The sequence below is a fragment of the Camponotus vicinus genome, unplaced genomic scaffold (assembly GCF_025532165.1).
Source record: "Camponotus vicinus isolate PSW18456_S1 unplaced genomic scaffold, iyCamVici1.0 SCAF_2, whole genome shotgun sequence".
Taxonomy (NCBI): Eukaryota; Metazoa; Arthropoda; class Insecta; order Hymenoptera; family Formicidae; genus Camponotus; species Camponotus vicinus.
In genome coordinates, this window is record NW_028141956.1 from 19,753,654 (window position 1) to 19,773,414 (window position 19,761).

Here is a 19,761-nt window from a genome sequence, read left to right on the forward strand (position 1 = left end):
TTAATTTCTATATCAATAGAAGCTGCAATACTACGTATTGCAATATTCGTTTTGCTATACTCATATAACAGATATGCTGAGATAACTATAGACATAATAAGTATATATTGCGCGTATTCTTTTTTTTACTTGAATACATAAAACATACATGAGCTTTAATCTTTATAGTATCTTCTGTATATAATTACATTCCATTGCTTAAGTTGAAGAGAAATTTCACAGAAAACATTTACTGATTACCTATATTGGAAAGAAATTTTCTGTAGCATATATACGATCTGGCTAGTAAAGTTTTAGGACTATCATTATCAAAAATAAAGAAATCGTATTCATATTCAATATATTATCATTTTTATTTTTCAATATATATTTGTTCTAATTCCACACAGAACTTGGCGCGCTCTTCCAGTTTATATAAGGTGTTCTAAAAATCCGGAACTGGGACGCTGTTTAATTGTCTTGTAACGTTGCTTTGAATTTGCTTCATATCGTCAGATTCTTCTTCTTCTTTAATTTCTTCTTCTTTTTTAATTTAAGTTTGAGGGAAAGAAAATAACCAACAGGAGCCAAATTGGGAGAATTGAAAGGGATGATAAAGTTCAGTCACGTTTTTAGATGTTAAAAAGTGATTGCAGCGTTATGCGCCGGAGCGTTGTAATTGAGCAGAAATTAATCACCATTCTTTTTTATCTCAGCTCGGCTGATTCTCGCAAGAATTTTTTCCATGACGGTCTTATAAAATTCAATTAATTGTCCCTTGTGAAACAAATTCTTTGCTAATCGTGTCTTTCACATCAAAGAAAGCAATGAGCATTGTTTTCACTCTTGATTTTTAGAATCGGAATATCTTCGCTTTTAGTGAAATTTTTTCCAATCTATTTTACATTTTTTTATCATTTTATTCGTTTCTATAGTAATTTTACCTAATTTTACACAAAACTTGATCCCATACCGTTGCTTGACAACCCTTCCATGACGAAACAAAACAAATACGTCATACAAGACAGGTTCGAATACTGAACTGCACTAAACCAATATTGATAAAACTTAATATAGAGACATAGTTAAATTAATTAAAGATTAATGCAAAAGATTTCAAGTGACGAGAGATAGGTGACGCTGTTTAAGAATGTTTTATAAAATTAGTTCTAAAACTTTATAGCCAGATCGTGTATTACTGTGATGTATTAATGTGAATTTTCTTTGGTAAATATTTATCTTTACACATCCAGCCCTAAATGACTTGACCTTGACATATATTGTCAAGGTCACTGCCCTGAATAACATCCAAAAGATTTTAGGCGTCGCTTGTTGTTTAATAAAAAGTTATAAACAAAAAAAGTTTCACGAATTTCACGTAATCTTTAAACATCTTGTGCACTTAATGGAATGTTTTTTTGACATATACGCGGTTATTTAATTATTTATTTTCCATTTTTAATACGAAATATTTAATAAATTATTCAGAGGTGGTATGGAGTGGATTTCGTTTTGAGTGGAAAGTTGCAAACCTATGTGGAACTGTACAATAATAGACCTCATTTCGCACTCAGGGGTGATGTGGACCTCGCTTTACGTAGAAAGTTACAAACCTATGTAGAACTTTACAATGAAATCAAATCTATGTGGAACTGTACAATAGGGATCTATTATTGTATGATTTCACATAGGTTTGCAACTTTCCACGTGAAGCGAAGTTCACCCCACATCACCCTTGAGTCAGTGCGAAGTGAGGTCTATTATTGTACGCTTCCACATAGGTTTGCAACTTTCCATACAAAACGAGATTCTCAATTATAATCGATATATAATCGATATGTAAAGGTCAAAGAAATTGAAATGTTGTTCAATACGTTTATTCCTTTATAACTTTTAATACGAAAGGTCTATTATTGTACATGGTGTCCAAAAATTCTGTGAACCTTATAAAACTTCTTTTGTTTATAACTTTTTAATAAACAACGAGCGACGCCTAAAACCTTTTGGATGTTATTCAGGGCAGTGACCTTGGCAATATATATCAAAATCAAATCATTTGGGAGTGGATGTGTAAAGGTAAATATTTACCTTTTTAAAATAATTTTTTTAGTAATATTATATTTACTAAGATACATTTGTTGAATACAATTTAGGTCTAGACTATAGACATGGAGCAAATATATTAAACTATCGGATAGTTTCAAAAGATACGGTTAATGAACAGTATGAAATAGCAAATTAACAATATTATAAGACTAAAAACTCTTATCGATTAAATGAAGAAAAAGACAATACATACACATACCCATATATGCATGCCCACATACACACTCATATACAAATAATATATAAAATAAAATTAATCTTTGAAGATTATTTAAAGTCGTTAGTTAAAACGAAAGGATGACGTGTTTAGGAGTTTGTCAGGTCGTTAGTTTAATATTTGTAGCTAAACTGAAATAGCAAAGCTTTTGAATTTATTTCTTAATGTGAAAACAATAGGGAAAAATTATAAATTGTATGAGAAATGAAAGAAAATTATTCTTAAGAAAAAAGAAAAACAATTTATTTAGAGCTTTAGAACAAAAATTAAGCAAAATTAATTTCTAAAATTAATTTTTATTAAAAATTTTTCATAGGCATTGAATAGAGACATCATAGCTGTAAATTTAATAATTAAAAATTTGGATGCTTACATTTTTAATAATGTTTTTAGAATGTATGTGATTTCTATTTCTAAATTAATTAATCTGGATTCAAGCTTTAAGTTTAGTATTGAAAGAAAGTTGTGATGTTTTATTTAGCTTCAGTCAGATTTCTCTTTATAAATAATCTCATAGTTTCAAAAGATGTGGCTAACACAGTTGGAGATGAACAATATGAAAACAGCAAATTAAAATAGCAAATTAACAATATTAAATCTAAATAGTTTTTTTTATAAAAAAAATATGACTGTATCTTAATCTGTTCTATTTCTTTTCTCTTAAGACAAAGTTTATACAATCATGTTTGTTTATTTTTTCATCTTCATAAAGAAATTGTTAAAATGTATCATAGTACTCAATCTATGATAATGTGTAAAAAATATAATTCTTCATATAAATTATCTTTTCAAAACAATTTTTTTCAGTTTTTCTTCTTGGGGATATTCCGATTTAAATATTAATGCTCTGCATATAGTCTTTTACCTCTTAGTTTGTCAGTTCGCTATTTGAGATGCTACATTGGCTATCTATATAAACTTAAATATTTTTCTTGTTTTATGAAGTAATTTTGTTTTTTATGTAAAATTGAATATAATTTTCTTATTAGAAAATATAATATTCTTACTAATTTTCTTACTAGAAAATATAATATTCTTACTAGAAAAAAGGGTTATTTAAGGCGGAAATAATTGGAGTCAGAAAAGAGATTTATAGAAAATTAAATTGTGTAACCATATGTTTCATAATCATTGTCTCAGAAAGAAACAGATAAAAGATATTAACAAACTTGAATTGTAGAGAAATGAATTATAGATATTATTGAAAATTTGTGGAAGAATATGTAAATATTTTCTAGTCATTTGTAGAAGAAAAGGAAGTTTTTACATACTTTCGTAAACTTTTAAATTTAATATTTGTATTATTTGGCAATTAATGTCTACACTGTTTTAAAAATATTGAAAGTTGGAAAACTATTGATGAAATTTTTAGAGTACTAAAGAGAAGCCTAGTTTTCAGGAATCTGAAATTCTATTAATCACATCTTTGTAGCATTGAAATAAGATAACTTCATCTATCCGATTGAGGGAAATTATTATGAGCAACTAATATGTTTTTCAATGAAGAAATTAGTATATTATTTTTTCATATTAGTACTTAGATAATTTCTAAAAATTTTAACTTTTAAACGGGTATAAGATTTTATGGTTTCTCCTAAAACAAATTTAGTAGAGAAAGAGATTTGTAGAAGTTTGTAAAGATTCGTAAAAAATTCTTGAATCTTTAACTTGAATTTAATTTAATTTCAATTATTGAAAAGATTATCTGAAAAAAATATGAAACAACTTATAATAGAAATTCTATAATAGATTCTATAATAGATTATCTATAATATTTCTGATATTAAAAAGAATATAAAATTGATAATATCCATTAATCTGTATTCTCACTATGTATATATAGTAGTGACAATTAAAAATCTTTATAGAATATAAATTTTTTAATATGGTTGATTTAATTCTTCCAATTAAAAGAATATTTAAATCTTAAATTTAAGAGAAACATGAAGAAACATATGAAAGAATTTTGCTTCGATTCGAATAGGCTTTGAAACATATAGAGCAATTAAAATAAGAGATATGTATTTTTTTTATAAGATGATTTTCATGTGTTTACAAACAATTTCTCGAAAATATCTCGATACATGTGATTTCGATCAAATATTGATAAAACAATGTAAGTATAATATTTGATACAATAAAATAAATATAAAAAAAAATTTCAGACATAAGTTTTATGATTCCTATAATGCTCTTTATAATATTAAATTTTTCGAAAATATAATATTTTTTAAATATATCCCTACTTTATACTATAAATTTTATAAATCTCGAATTTTTTATAAATACAAAAATTAAAGAATGTTTCGCATCAAATTCATTTATCTATGATAATATGACTTTCCGAAATATTTTTCACATGATATAGATCGCGCTATGTTGCGTCTTCATTCTGCAATATTGTTCTTTTTGATATTCTCACCCTTCCCTAAATTGTATACATACATAATTTAGGACATATTATAAAATGTAATATAGTAAATAAATATATAACGAATAGAATAATATATAAATAAATTAAATAAAAGATAAAATAATGAAATTAAACAAATAATTCCAATATTTTTGACGAGATTTTATTCAAAAATATTTGATATGTACATTCAAGAAGAAATATGCAGGTGCTAAAAGTAAGTGAGTTGATATATGATTAAAATTAATTATAGAAAATGTAAATATATTCTTACACTTCTATAAAGAAGATAAAAAATATGTAATTTATAATAATATCAATTTCTCTCTCTCCCCTCCATCTGTCCCTCTCCCTCCCCCTCTCTCTTTCCCTTTCCCTATCACTCATATATTCTCCTCATTCATATAATTATATTGAATATGATATCATTTTTATATAAATTATATAAATTATTTAAAAAAATTAATACTTGTTTTTAAAAAAATTTATATTTATATTTGTGTATATAATAATATATCCATATAATGTATATCCAGCATATTCATATAATGCACATATATAACTTATAACACACAATATATATAATACATATTATTATTTAATGATATTTATTAAATATTATTGTACCAAATATTTGATAAATGAAAATCTTGCGTAAATACAAATAAAATACATCATATATGAGATTATATATTTATGGTAGACAGATATATGATATTCGTGAAAAAAATAATACCAGATTTTATTTATAATATTCAATCTATTTCCATAATATCCAATTTTCATTGGAATTTCTTATCTCTCTATAGACAAGATTTCATTTTATATTGATTGTTCTTACGTTGTAGCATTATTTCTGAAATCGTGAGAGGCAGAATATTTTGCACACTTTTCTGTTTCTTTATTCTCTTATTATTGTACACTTTTCATGATCAATGATATATTATTACTTGTATCTAAATATTATTGCTTAATAAAACATTACTTAGAGATTAATATTTAATTACTTAATTAACTGCACTTTGATTTTATAAATTTGTCTATCTTTATTTTATTTCAATCTTACATTGTAATTCTACATTACATATTGTAATTCTTTAAAGTTTGCTCTAAATATTCATTATATATTAGGTTTATTTGCATTTGCTATATTTTACTCTTCTCATTTCATTTTTTATTGATAAATAAATTTTGTAATTCTTTGTATTCTAATGGAGAATAGATTTTATATCTGGGAATAAAATGTATTTATTTTCCTTTTATACATATCGTTCTTTAATTATCTTTAAGCATTTATTTAATATCTTTGAATATTTCATTTTTTACATAATCTTACCAAAAGTGGGTTACTATTGTTTTATGTTTATATTATTTCTCATAGTATTTTCTAATACACTATTTTATGTATATATGTAATTAGAAATATCTATTTTCATTGTTACTTTATAATATAGAATATGAAACTGTATATTATATCAAGTGTTGCTCATTTCCCAAAAATGCGATTTCGAAAAGTTATATTATCATATTTTGATATAAAGTATTTTTCAATTTTTAGCTCTACAAAATATTCGAAATTCGTAAAATTTTTAATATGGAGTCGATATTTTAAACAATATATTTTCGAAAAATCAATGTATAATTGTAAAGAGCATTATAAGAAAAGACATTTTTATATATCTTATTTATATATTTTATTTTATATATTGTTTTGCTGATATTTGCTCCAAATCACATATACCGAATTATTTTCGAAGAATTACTTCAGTCCTTAAATACGAGAGAATGTTCGTATAAAAAAATACATGTTCTTTATTTTAAATTGTTTTAATAATCAAAACCCACACATTTAAATCGAAAATACTTTCATATTTCCTTGTTAAATCGATTTTCAATGCTTCTATTGAATGATTTTATTGAAATATGTATTTGGAATCGGATATAGAAATTGCATTATATATTAAAATCAATATATAAAAATCTGTTATTTACAGAAGAAACTTCTTTATCAAAAATACATTTTGTTTTCACAATTTTAAGCCAAGTTTTTTAAGTATATCGATGTATCATAAGAAGATAATGATCTTTTGATAATTTTTAATTTGTAATGAATTAATTGAGAATTGAGTATTAGATAATTGAGAATTGAGTATTAGATAATTAATAGAGAGGAGGAACTAAAAAAAATTATGATATTATCTACATTGTATCATTTTACAGTTTTAAAAGCTATCAATATTGCCTAAATAGGGCTACGTTTGAGAACCATGCTTTTAGTGCTATGAGCGTGCTCTATGTTTGTTTAATTTTAAATTTCTGTAAGTAAAAAAAATAGAGTGACGCTCTAGCGCTAAGAATGTAGTTCTCAAATGCAGTTCAGGATTGTATAAAGAAAGTAGTTGAATAGATAGTAGATATATAAAATAAAATAGCTCTGTGGAGAAAAATTTTTATAAATCTATAGGACTTTCTCCAGTTCTCCGCAATATACTAGTTAAACTAATAAAAACACTATAAGTGTCTCTGATTTTTATGATTTTTAGAGATAGATTATAGACTAGGTCAAAATAAGAGATACATTTTTGATAAATTGACAAAGGGAACTCAGATTAGATGACCTTAATCTTGATATATATTAGGAAGTTTATCACCTTTTAATCTCTAAAAAATAATATATGCAATGTATCAAAAGATAAGACCAACCAATTAGGAGGTGAAGGAGCAGCTTGAATAGAGTATAATATAATGCTAATAAACTTCTTTTGTTTTTGTTTAATAAATACAGCACTTTATACGGAATCAGGTATACAGAAAGCGTTGAGATCCCTTAATATACTTATACTTTGAAAAATGCAGATTTTCGAAAAAAATGTTCCATACAAAAGTTATAAGATTTTAATACATTGTATAGTAAAATTAGTATGACTTTTAGTGTTCTCAAGCTCACGCAAAAATCACCTTGCTATTCACATTCAAAAAAAAAGGTCATACTAATTTTATTATGCACTGCATCACTTAAAATTTTATATATTTATGTGGAATATTTTTTTCGAAAATGCGTACTTTTTGAAATATTAAGAGGTTTCAACGCTTTTTATACGCTCGTATAAAGCGCTATATTTATTAAACCATCGAAAACAAAATGTTTATTAGCATTATGTACTCTATTCAAGCTCTTTTCTTTCATTTCCTAATTGGTTAATCTCATCTTTTGATATACCATGCGTATATATGTGTGTGTGTATATACAGGGCGATCCTGAAAAACGATCCGTCTATAAAATGACATATTCCTGACACCATTCTAAGACAATTTTTCCTTTACCAAAATTTGATTTGAAGCGTAGTTTTTGAATTATGAGCAAAAATAGTTAGTAAATCACGCGTCGGGTACAGAAGGCAGGCAGGAGCGGCGCGGCGTGCCGCGAGCGCGGGCGCAGCTGACCGCCCGACGGGTGATTATCACCGCATGAGTCGCTAACTATTTTATCTTATAACATAAAATTATGCTTTAAATAAAATTTTGGTAAAGAAGAAAATGTCTTAGAATTACGTCAGAAATACGTGTTGCTTAAAATAACGTTATTTTAATAATGAAAAGTTGTTCCGGATCGCCGGCCGTCCGACGTTGCAATCAGCTGATTGCTACACGCGATGTGTGTATGGCGGAGTGTGTGCGTAAGAGAGAGAGAGAAAGAGGGAGAGAGGGAGGGTAGGAGGGACAGACATTCATACACACGCACGCACTTTTTTTCTCGCTCTCTTTCTCTCTTTTACGCAACACTCATACACTCTCTCATTCAGTCTCTCACTCACACTCTCTCGATCACTCACTCACTCACTCACCTGCTTACTCACTTGCTCATTCACCTTGTAGCAGCGTAGCGAATCTTCATGCTATGTATTGTTGTATCTGCTGCACGGTTATGATTGCTAGAGATGCGCGACACATTGAAATTTTTTCGATTATTAGTCTCACACTCGATTGACACAATACAGATTACGCGATAACGAGTTTACTGTTTATTCACTCACTATTGATTTATCGATACCAAAAATTACTTTCAAAGAAACGCGAATGCAAACAGCACATGACTCGACGCGAAGCGACGGACCGCGAAGACTGCGCGACCACAAGAGTTATGTTGCCAGAAACGCGACACGCGACATCTAACAAACGACTTGCGCGTGGCGCGTGATTGACGCGAGATAAGACGAACGATCGGCTAAAACCTTCGCATTGCGAATGCGGTAGAAAACATGAAACGTATAATGACATACTTAAAAAATTAATTATTTATAATAAATAATTATTATAATAAATAATTAATTTTTTAAGTATGTCATTATACGTTTCATGTTTTCTACCGCATTCGCAATGCGAAGGTTTTAGCCGATCGTTCGTCTTATCTCGCGTCAATCACGCGCCACGCGCAAGTCGTTTGTTAGATGTCGCGTGTCGCGTTTCTGGCAACATAACTCTTGTGGTCGCGCAGTCTCCGCGGTCCGTCGCTTCGCGTCGAGTCATGTGCTGTTTGCATTCGCGTTTCTTTGAAAGTAATTTTTGGTATCGATAAATCAATAGTGAGTGAATAAACAGTAAACTCGTTATCGCGTAATCTGTATTGTGTCAATCGAGTGTGAGACTAATAATCGAAAAAATTTCAATGTGTCGCGCATCTCTAGCAATCATAACCGTGCAGCAGATACAACAATACATAGCATGAAGATTCGCTACGCTGCTACAAGGTGAATGAGCAAGTGAGTAAGCAGGTGAGTGAGTGAGTGAGTGATCGAGAGAGTGTGAGTGAGAGACTGAATGAGAGAGTGTATGAGTGTTGCGTAAAAGAGAGAAAGAGAGCGAGAAAAAAAGTGCGTGCGTGTGTATGAATGTCTGTCCCTCCTACCCTCCCTCTCTCCCTCTTTCTCTCTCTCTCTTACGCACACACTCCGCCATACACACATCGCGTGTAGCAATCAGCTGATTGCAACGTCGGACGGCCGGCGATCCGGAACAACTTTTCATTATTAAAATAACGTTATTTTAAGCAACACGTATTTCTGACGTAATTCTAAGACATTTTCTTCTTTACCAAAATTTTATTTAAAGCATAATTTTATGTTATAAGATAAAATAGTTAGCGACTCATGCGGTGATAATCACCCGTCGGGCGGTCAACTGCGCCCGCGCTCGCGGCACGCCGCGCCGCTCCTGCCTGCCTTCTGTACCCGACGCGTGATTTACTAACTATTTTTGCTCATAATTCAAAAACTACGCTTCAAATCAAATTTTGGTAAAGGAAAAATTGTCTTAGAATGGTGTCAGGAATATGTCATTTTATAGACGGATCGTTTTTCAGGATCGCCCTGTATATACAGGGTAGACCATTTCAATCAGTACACGCGAATATCTCGAAAAGGAGGTTTTTTCAAAAAATGTTTTAAATAAAAGTTTTATGGCTTTGAGGGGGAAAAATAATGACATTATTAATTTAATTGTAGATGGCGTCACTTTAGAGATTTTATCATGGCGGCAATTTTTTTAAATGGAAGTCGATTTTTTTTTTAAATAAAAATTATAGCTGACAATGAGACGAATTCAATGGTTTTTAATTTTTTGAAATTGGATCATTTTTCACTGAGATACAGCGTTTCAAAGTGAAAAACTTCCACGCCCATACAGTGTGCGTATTTTGTAATTCCAAACCTCCATTTGTGTGTGTTGTTCCTATCCATTATCTGAACTGATTCTAGGTCAGCTCCAGACCGATTGACACGCAGTTTCCCCCGCGCTTAGCATTACCCAGGATGAACGACGTGGACGTGGCGAGACTTTCATCCCTTTGGGGTGCTTGATTTACGTGAGTCCCCTTGCCTCTCACAATTCATTTTAAACATATTACAAAACATGTTCAAAAACGTTACCATTTTCCTGAATACATAACGCGATTCTTCGCTCAAAATGGTTAACAGTTTCTAGTAATACGGCTCGTAGTATGTTTGTACAAGCATTTTTTATTCTCTGAATCATATCATCTCGAGTTGTGGGTTGCCGCTCGTACACGACATTTTTTAAGTAACCCCATAAATAAAAGTCGGGTGATGTCAAATCAGGAGATCGCGCTGGCCATGCTGCTGGTCCACCTCGTCCGATCCACATGCCATTGTAGCGTCTATTTAGATAATTTCTTACAATTTTCGCATAATGTGGTGGAGCCCCATCTAATTGAATCCACATTCTGAGTCTTGTGTACAAATCAACATCTTCAAGTAATCCTGGTAGTTCATTTCTTAAAAAGGCTAAAAAGTTCTGACTGTTTACATTACCATCAAAAATGTGTGGACCAATCAGGTAGCCGTTAATAATACCGCACCACACGTTAATACTCCAGCGATGTTGATTGTCGATTTGTCTGTACCAACGAGGGTTAACATTTGCCCAATAATGACAATTGTGTCTGTTTAGTTGTCCACTATTTTCAAATGTTGCTTCATCACTAAACATTACATAATGAAAAAAGGCTGGATTATTCCTAATCATTTGTTGGGCCCATTGACAAAATTGTAAGCGCATTCTCATATCATTTGGGGTAATAGCTTGCATTAATGTTATATGATATGGATGATATCTGTGGTTTCTTAAAATTCTTAGAATGGTAGTTCTAGGTATATTTGTTTGTTTTTCTATTTGGTAGCTACTAATATGAGGATTGAGGTAAACTGCAGCTAAAACGACCAATACACGTACATCATTCTCATCATATTCATGTCTTCGTCTCCTACGTATCAAGTTACCTTGTTGAGCTCTTAAATAAATGTTTCGAATAACAGCAGCATTCGGATGACGCCGGTTTGGATATCGAACCTGATAAAGAGCAGCAGATTGACGATAATTAATACGACATTCGCCAAGAATAAGCAACATGTCAACCCTTTCTTGTGAAGAATAATCACCCATAATTTTTATGTCAACGTAGATTTTAACGAATATCAGTAAATGTTAATCGCCGATGAGATCAACCCATTCGAGTACTAAACTTTACCTTTTAATCTTAAACTTAATCTTATTGGTAAACAAAGTAATAAACAAGTGTTATTTTTTCATTGTATAAGTGTCAAGGTATGGAGTTATTTGAAAAATGTCATGTACAGGAAGCTACAATGTAGAAGCAAAACTGCTTGTACAAATAGATTAAGAGGTAAAGTTGATCTCATCGGCGGTTAACACTTACTGATGTTCGTTAAAATCTACGTTGACATAAAAATTATGGGTGATTATTCTTCACAAGAAAGGGTTGACATGTTGCTTATTCTTGGCGAATGTCGTATTAATTATCGTCAATCTGCTGCTCTTTATCAGGTTCGATATCCAAACCGGCGTCATCCGAATGCTGCTGTTATTCGAAACATTTATTTAAGAGCTCAACAAGGTAACTTGATACGTAGGAGACGAAGACATGAATATGATGAGAATGATGTACGTGTATTGGTCGTTTTAGCTGCAGTTTACCTCAATCCTCATATTAGTAGCTACCAAATAGAAAAACAAACAAATACCATTCTAAGAACTACCATTCTAAGAATTTTAAGAAACCACAGATATCATCCATATCATATAACGTTAATGCAACACACACACACACACGCGCGCGCGCGCACACGCACACACACAAATGGAGGGCGGTTTGGAATTACAAAATACGCACACTGTATGGGCGTGGAAGTTTTTCACTTAAACTTTGAAACGCTGCATCTCAGTGAAAAATGATCCAATTTCAAGAAATTAAAAACCATTGAATTTGTCTCAGTGCCAGCGACAATTTTTATTTAAAAAAAAAATCGACCCATTTAAAAAAATTGCCGCCATGATAAAATCTCTAAAGTGGCGCCATCTACAATTAAATTAATAATGTCATTATTTTTCCCCCTCAAAGCCATAAAACTTTTATTTGAAACATTTTTTGAAAAAACTTCTCCTTTTCGAGATATTCGCGTGTATTGATTAAAATGGTCTACCCTGTATATATATATACAGGGTGTTCAAAAAGTCCCGGACCGGTTGAATAACTTGTAAAGTAGGCGTCGCACTGAAAAATGATCAAGACGAAAGTTGTATGGTTTCGAGGGGGCCATAAGATAGTACCATTGGTTTGACCTTGAAAAATCATTTGAAGGTCACGTGAAGGTCACTTCAATTTTTTTAAACGGAACACCCTATATATTTTTGCTTATTCTTGTAGCTTATCTCGAGAGCTTTCCAAAACACTATAATTAAGTACTCTTTTGTTAAGAATTTTTTGAGTTATGAGGCTTGAAATAATTTCTTAACTTTACATAAACCTTAAAATATCTTGTAAAATATTCATTTTTCGATTATTTTACCTTAATACTTTTATGTACAAAATAATGAGAGGAATCAATTGGTGTAAAGAAAACACATAGTTGTTTTTAAGAAAAAATATGGAATTGTTAATTGCAAATTACATATTTTTTCTTCAAAACAACTATGTGTTTTCTTTACACCACTTGATTTCTCTCATTATTTTGTACGTAAAAGTATTAAGGTAAGATAATCGAAAAATGAATATTTTACAAGATATTTTACGGTTTATGTAAAATTAAGAAATTATTTCAAGCCTCATAACTCAAAAAGTTCTTACCAAAAGAGTACTTAATTATAGTGTTTTGGAAAGCTTTCGAGATAAGCTACAAGAATATGCAAAAATATATAGGGTGTTCCGTTTAAAAAAATTGAAGTGACCTTCACGTGACCTTCAAATGACTTTTCAAGGTCAAACCAATGGTACCATCTTATGGCGCCCTCGAAACCATACAACTTTCGTCTTGATCATTTTTCAGTGCGATGCCTACTTTACAAGTTATTCAACCGGTCCGGGACTTTTTGAACACCCTGTATATATATATATATATATATATATATATATATATATATATATATATATATAAAACTTAATTGTTCTTTTTCAAAAATCATACAAAAATATAAAATTTTTTTCAGGATAGAGATTTATTCCGATTAATATTCTTTTAATATTCTCTAGAGCTCAATAATATGGCATTATTGTGGCAATAAATCTTCCAAAAAAATTTCCTGTTGCAACTTGTAACCGAAAGTCGAATAAGAATATATTTACGAAGTAATTCATTAATTAATTTGGTAAATATTTCGATGAAGGGCGCCCGCCTCGATTACCTTGACCCTGACATATGTTGTTAAGGTCACTGCCCTGAGGAACATCCGAAAGGTTTTTTAGCCGTTGCTTGTTGTTTATTAAAAAGCTATTAACAAAAGAATTTCACAATTTTAATGCTTTTTATCTCTGAAAATATTGATTTGAGAAAAAAAATTTTAAGCAAAAAATAAAGGCGCTGAAAAACTACAAAAAAGATTATATTCATTTTTTTTATAAACCTATTATTTTAACTGTTATATAAAAAAAATAATTATTTTAAATACATTTAATACAATTTAAATTTATATAGAATTTAATACAATTAAAAAATATCACAAATGTATGTATACACACACACACACACACGCGGGGGATGCAAGGGGGGCCTTCGGCCCCCCCTCCCGCAATCGCCCCCCCGGTAAGGGACGCATTGTGAAGAGTTGAATCACAATGGATATATGCTGTAAGTTGTAAAGCGAGGTCCACCTTGCCTACCGACAGGGTGGTTGCGGGAGGAGGGCCGAAGGCCCCCCTTGCACCCCCCGCGCGCGCGTGTGTGTGTACACATACATTTGTGATATTTTTTAATTGTATTAAATTGTATTAAAAATTCTATATAAATTTAAATTGTATTAAATGTATTTAAAATAATTATTTTTTTATATAACAGTTAAAATAGTAGGTTTATGAAAAAAATGCATATAACCTTTTTTGTAGAGTTTTTCAGCGCCTTTATTTTTTGCTTAAAATTTTTTTTCTCAAATAAATATTTTCAGAGATAAAAAGCATTAAAATTGTGAAATTCTTTTGTTAATAACTTGTTAATAAACAACGAGCGACGGTTAAAACCTTTTGGATGTTACTGAGGGCAGTGACCTTAACAACATATGTCAAGGTTAAGGTAATCGAGGCGGGCTCCCTTCATCGAAATATTTACCATTAATTTATTATATATATTTGAAGATATAAATAGAATTAAATTTTTTTCAAGAAGCACATGTACAGACACACATCTAAGAATATCGCTTGAAATTATACTTTTTTTAGAAATAAATTCATAAATATATATACACAGATATATCTACAAAACATGTACAAAACATCTATAAATATACCCTTACATGGACAAATTTTGTATTCAGTATTTATCAAGTAGCTTTTGCAATATGATTACTATTAATATTAACAAAATCGTCCAGAGAACTAAGCAAGTCTTGTGTTTGCAAGATATATCTGTATAGTTAATAAGGATGCCACAATACCTCATACCAGGTCTGTAACTTTAAAATGCGGGTTTTTTCAATAAAAATACACAATAATTTAGAAAAAATGGAAAAATATATTTTATTCAAAGTATCGGCCCTCGCTTTCTACACATTTTTGCCATCTAGTAGGCAAATTATGGATGCCATTCCAAAAGAATTGAAAGTCGTCGAGCCATTTTTGGACGTCTTCATAAGAATGGAAATGCTGCTCGGCAAGTGCGTGTCCCATGGATGAAAACAGGTGGTAGTCGGAAGGAGCAAGGTCTGGTGAGTACGGCGGGTGGGGTAATATTTCCCATCCAAGTGCTGCCAGAGTGTCCTTGACCAGTTTTGCTGTGTGACTGGGTGCGTTGTCATGCAGCAAAATCACCTTCCCATGCCTTCGAGCCCATTCTGGTCGTTTTTCGATCAACGCATGATTCAAATTAATCATTTGTTGTCGTTAGCGATCCGTATTAACTGTTTCGCCAGGTTTCAGCAGCTCGAAGTACACAATGCCCTTCTGGTCCCACCACACACACAGCATGGTCTCCCGTCCAAAGCGATCTGGTTTTGCAGTCGATGTGGAGGCTTCTCCAGGTGATAGCCATGATTTTTTGCGCTTTGGATTCTCAAAATAAATCCATTTTTCATCGCCCGTTACGATCCGATGAAGAAATGACTTTCTTCCGTGTCTCCGAAGCAGCATTTCACATGCGACTTTGCGGTTTTCCATTTGACGCTCGTTCAGCTCATGTGGCACCCATTTGCCAACCTTCTGGATCTTTCCCAAGGCTTTCAAACGTTTGGAAATGGCTACACGAGAAACATTTAATTGCTCCGCCAACATTTCTTGAGTTTGCGTAGCGTCCTCATCCAATAATGCTTGCAATTCGGTGTCTTCAAACTTTTTCGGTCGATTTTCACGTTCTTTGTCACTGACATTGAAATCACCGCTTCTGAATCGTTTAAACCACCGTTCGCAAGTGTCGACAGATAGAGTATCTGCACCGTATGTTTCTACAAGTATTCGATGTGCTTCCGCTGCTTTTTTCTTCTGATTGAATAAGAAAATCAGCACGTGCCGCAAATGCTCTTTGTTTGGCTCAAAACTCGATATGTTTACCACCGAAAAAAAATATGCTACTAACTCTTAAACGTTTAAACAAATATGACGTTTTGAAGCTTGCTGTCATAGCTACAAAACAACATATTGGTTATGGCGCCAGAATCTATAGGCTTTGTGCGCCATCTATTGGAAAAAAACCCGCATTTTAAAGTTACAGACCTGGTAGTTATAGAGGGAGGTACATATATAAAGCAGGATTAATATGATTGACAAACCTTCATATTAGTATACTCTTTCTTTTCAATAATTTTGATTTTACCATATGTTATTGAGATTATGATATTTTAAATAAAAGATTTTAACCGTCACTCATTGTTTATTAGAGAAAGTTATTAACAAATAAAAGATTAATTGTTTGAGTATTTTCTTGTGAATAAAAATTCATATAAAGCAGTTCATTTTACATCATTCTGTTGTCAATACAAAAGTCTGTAATTATGAATTTATATGGGTTTCTAACTTTCAACGAAGCAAGATCCATTCCAACTAATTCGATACTTGAAAGCCATCTTTTTTTTACTATCATCTTTAAATATTCGAAAGCACTGTGGCAATGTAAGATTACCTTATATTGCGTAAAAGCTATAAACTCAAAACTATGAAATCGTACAATTACAGTGAAACCTGAAAATAGCGGACAGCATCCTTTTCATATATACTACGCTACTTCCTGTGTAACATGAATGGGAATAATAATCCAACCGCGTAGCAATATATAAATTTATGGGCGAAATATTTTCTCACGGCAGTATATTTGAAAAGACGTATTCGTACAAATATCGCACTGTAGTAGATCACTATAGACCTGGATTTGTTGAGAGTGAGAGTAATCTTGTTATAATGGACCAGTATCCTTTAGTGTTATTTCGAGATATCACTATATTGATTTCGTTTTGCACTGAAATCAATGTGGGATAGATCTTTTGCAAAAAGTTGCGAACTTATATGAAACTGTATAATTATGAACCTTATTTTGCCGAAAATACCGACTGATGTAGGACTTCGCTTTTCGTGGATAGTTGCAAATTTACCCAATCAGCCAAATCTGTTCTAACAGATTTTGCCAAATACCTGCTACAAATTATTGTCAGCAGAAAGACTGCAGATTGTATCTAAAACCTGTTATATCAGATAATGATAACAGAATATTAGTAGAAATGCTTACAAAATCTGTTGTCATAACTTGATAGAGAGCAGGACACTAGCCGAAATCGAGCATAGAATTTGCATAGAATTACCATAGCAAATTGGAAGCAGAAATCGAGCAGGATCTACGCGATACAATTTGATGTCAGATTGCTGAACAGGATTTGCGCATACAATCTCTGATAGCAGATTGAAGCAAGAAAGAGAAAGCGGAACAGGCATGATTCGATAGTTTCTTCACTTACTGCTACCGGGATGTATTTTCTCGCAATCAAATTTCTGTCAGAAATATATATAAAGTTGCGATTATTAATAAAAGATGAAAAATATAGCCACTATTTCTATCACTTTAATTTTTGATATCTAATACAAGCAGATGAGACTATTATATTTAGAATATTAAATTGATTGGAATCAATAGGATAAATGGAAAATTATTCATTTACTGTTTATTTAAGACATAAGAATTTAATTCTAAATAAATTATATCTCAAGTTTTATAAATTAAATTTAATAACTTTTACCATTTACTTTATTATTAATTTAATTAAATTGAACTAGTCCTTCGCTATGTGAGATATAACTACGATATAACATATATGTCATATTAAAAGAAAATTATAATTAACCGCTAATTCGCCGATAATACTCTTATTTAGTACCTGTATAATCAATTTTATTGCATTTATATATCATCAAGTAACCGTAAATCTTGTTCGGTTTCTGCTGTCAATTTGCCATCAGATTGCGTGCGCAAATTCTGCATGATGTCTGTCAACAATCTGACATCAAATTGCATTGCGCAGATCTTGCTCGGTTTCTGCCTACAATCTGTTGTTAGATTATGTTTTACTGACTCTGTCGCCAGAACATAAGCTTAATGCGGACATAGATGGTTATGATTCTGATGTGTGTGTGTGTGGGATTCTGATCGAATCTGCTGACATTTTGCTTATTGGGTATATATCTCTTTCCTGCTTATATATTCTTTTGAATTTGTAACATTTTTAAATACCATATATAGAGATTTATGTAAATATTTGTAAAATATACAGATATAATAATACAAATTGTTCAATATTTTGAATCTTTCATGTCAGTCTATGTTTAAACTCTTGTTTTGCATGTACTTTCACTTATTAATAACTTTTAATAAACGATAAATTAGCTAACAGCTTTTAGATTAAGTTATTTATAATTATGATTTTGATATCAAAATTACTGAAGAAAAAGCGAGCGAGAGAGAGAGAGAGAGAGAGAGAGAGAGGGGGGAGAGGGAGGGAGAGAGGAAGGAAGGGAGAGGGGAGAGAGAGAGAGAGTGCATTAATGTAAAAATTTACCATAAAATTTTATAATGAACATATTTACATCGTAAAAGTACGTAACAACGTGCGCGTACATACGCACACACATCACACATCTATATACAATGTGTTATTTTACTTACAAGGAAATTCTAGCTGTAAGCATGAGCATCTTATTTTATAAACACATTTTAAAGATCACAGTTATATTAATAGGCTTGGTGAATTGATGTGATAATAAGTGATAATTTGAATTAGTTATAAATTAACGAAAAAATTTTTGATTAATTGCGTCAAAAGTTAATTTTAATTAACATAATTTTTACTTAATCGATCTAAATGAATTTAAATTAAATTATATATTTTAATTAATCTTATAGTTCATTTGTATAATAATTTCTACATTGTTTTTTTTGAAAATCAAATCTATGATTATAGGCAATTTTTTCTAAAACTTCAAATTTTTTTTCTAAATGAAAAACAAAAATAATTCTTTTAATTATTTTTTAATAATTAATTCTATTCTTTAATTTAATTTTAATTCTTATTTTTTTTCTTGTATATACGGACAGAGATTATATATAAGAGAAAGACAACACATATGGACATAATTATATATCCAAAGTGTCCAGTAATAATCATCACATTTCTCGTGTGCAGGTAGAGTAGGTTAAACAGAAAGTCCTTTACCGTTTTGCGATCTTTGCATAATTAATGGGAGATTAATTAAAAAAGATCAACCAATGAGTAGTAGCACGCGACGAGAAGAGCCAGCTGTTACGCGGCCGCTACGAGAATCCAATGTTATGCACAATTTGTACATAATTGTCATTTGTAGAGCGTTTTTCCTAGGCGCTTCATCGCGCGTTTAGTAACTGCATAATAGTGGACTGTCTCTTTTCACCGTGCATTAATACTCGCGAGGAATTGGTCTACTTTTTTAAATTAATTTTTCATTAATTATTGCAAACATCGCAAGATGGTAAAGGACTTCTCTGTTGACTTCAGTTTAACTCATTTCATCTGCTTA

General features: G+C 30.9%; 2 protein-coding genes across 6 annotated transcripts in view; one reads left to right on the forward strand and one right to left on the reverse strand.

The window, feature by feature from the left end:
• The window catches only part of LOC145967385 (uncharacterized), a 34,783-nt gene that overhangs the window by 7,590 nt on the left and 7,432 nt on the right, over nt 1-19,761 (forward strand). Inside the window, exon 8 of one of the 5 annotated variants that reach the window (XR_014437389.1) lies at nt 10,469-10,575. The exons of the other annotated variants lie outside the window; for them this stretch is intronic. The gene's annotated coding sequence lies outside the window, so the exon portion shown is untranslated. The remainder of the gene's footprint in view (nt 1-10,468; nt 10,576-19,761) is intronic. 5 annotated transcript variants of the gene reach the window in all.
• LOC145967387 (uncharacterized) lies at nt 10,542-11,294 on the reverse strand. The gene has a single exon (XM_083092236.1). The coding sequence runs from the start codon at nt 11,292-11,294 to the stop codon at nt 10,614-10,616; it is 681 nt and encodes a 226-aa protein (XP_082948362.1). The 3' UTR covers nt 10,542-10,613.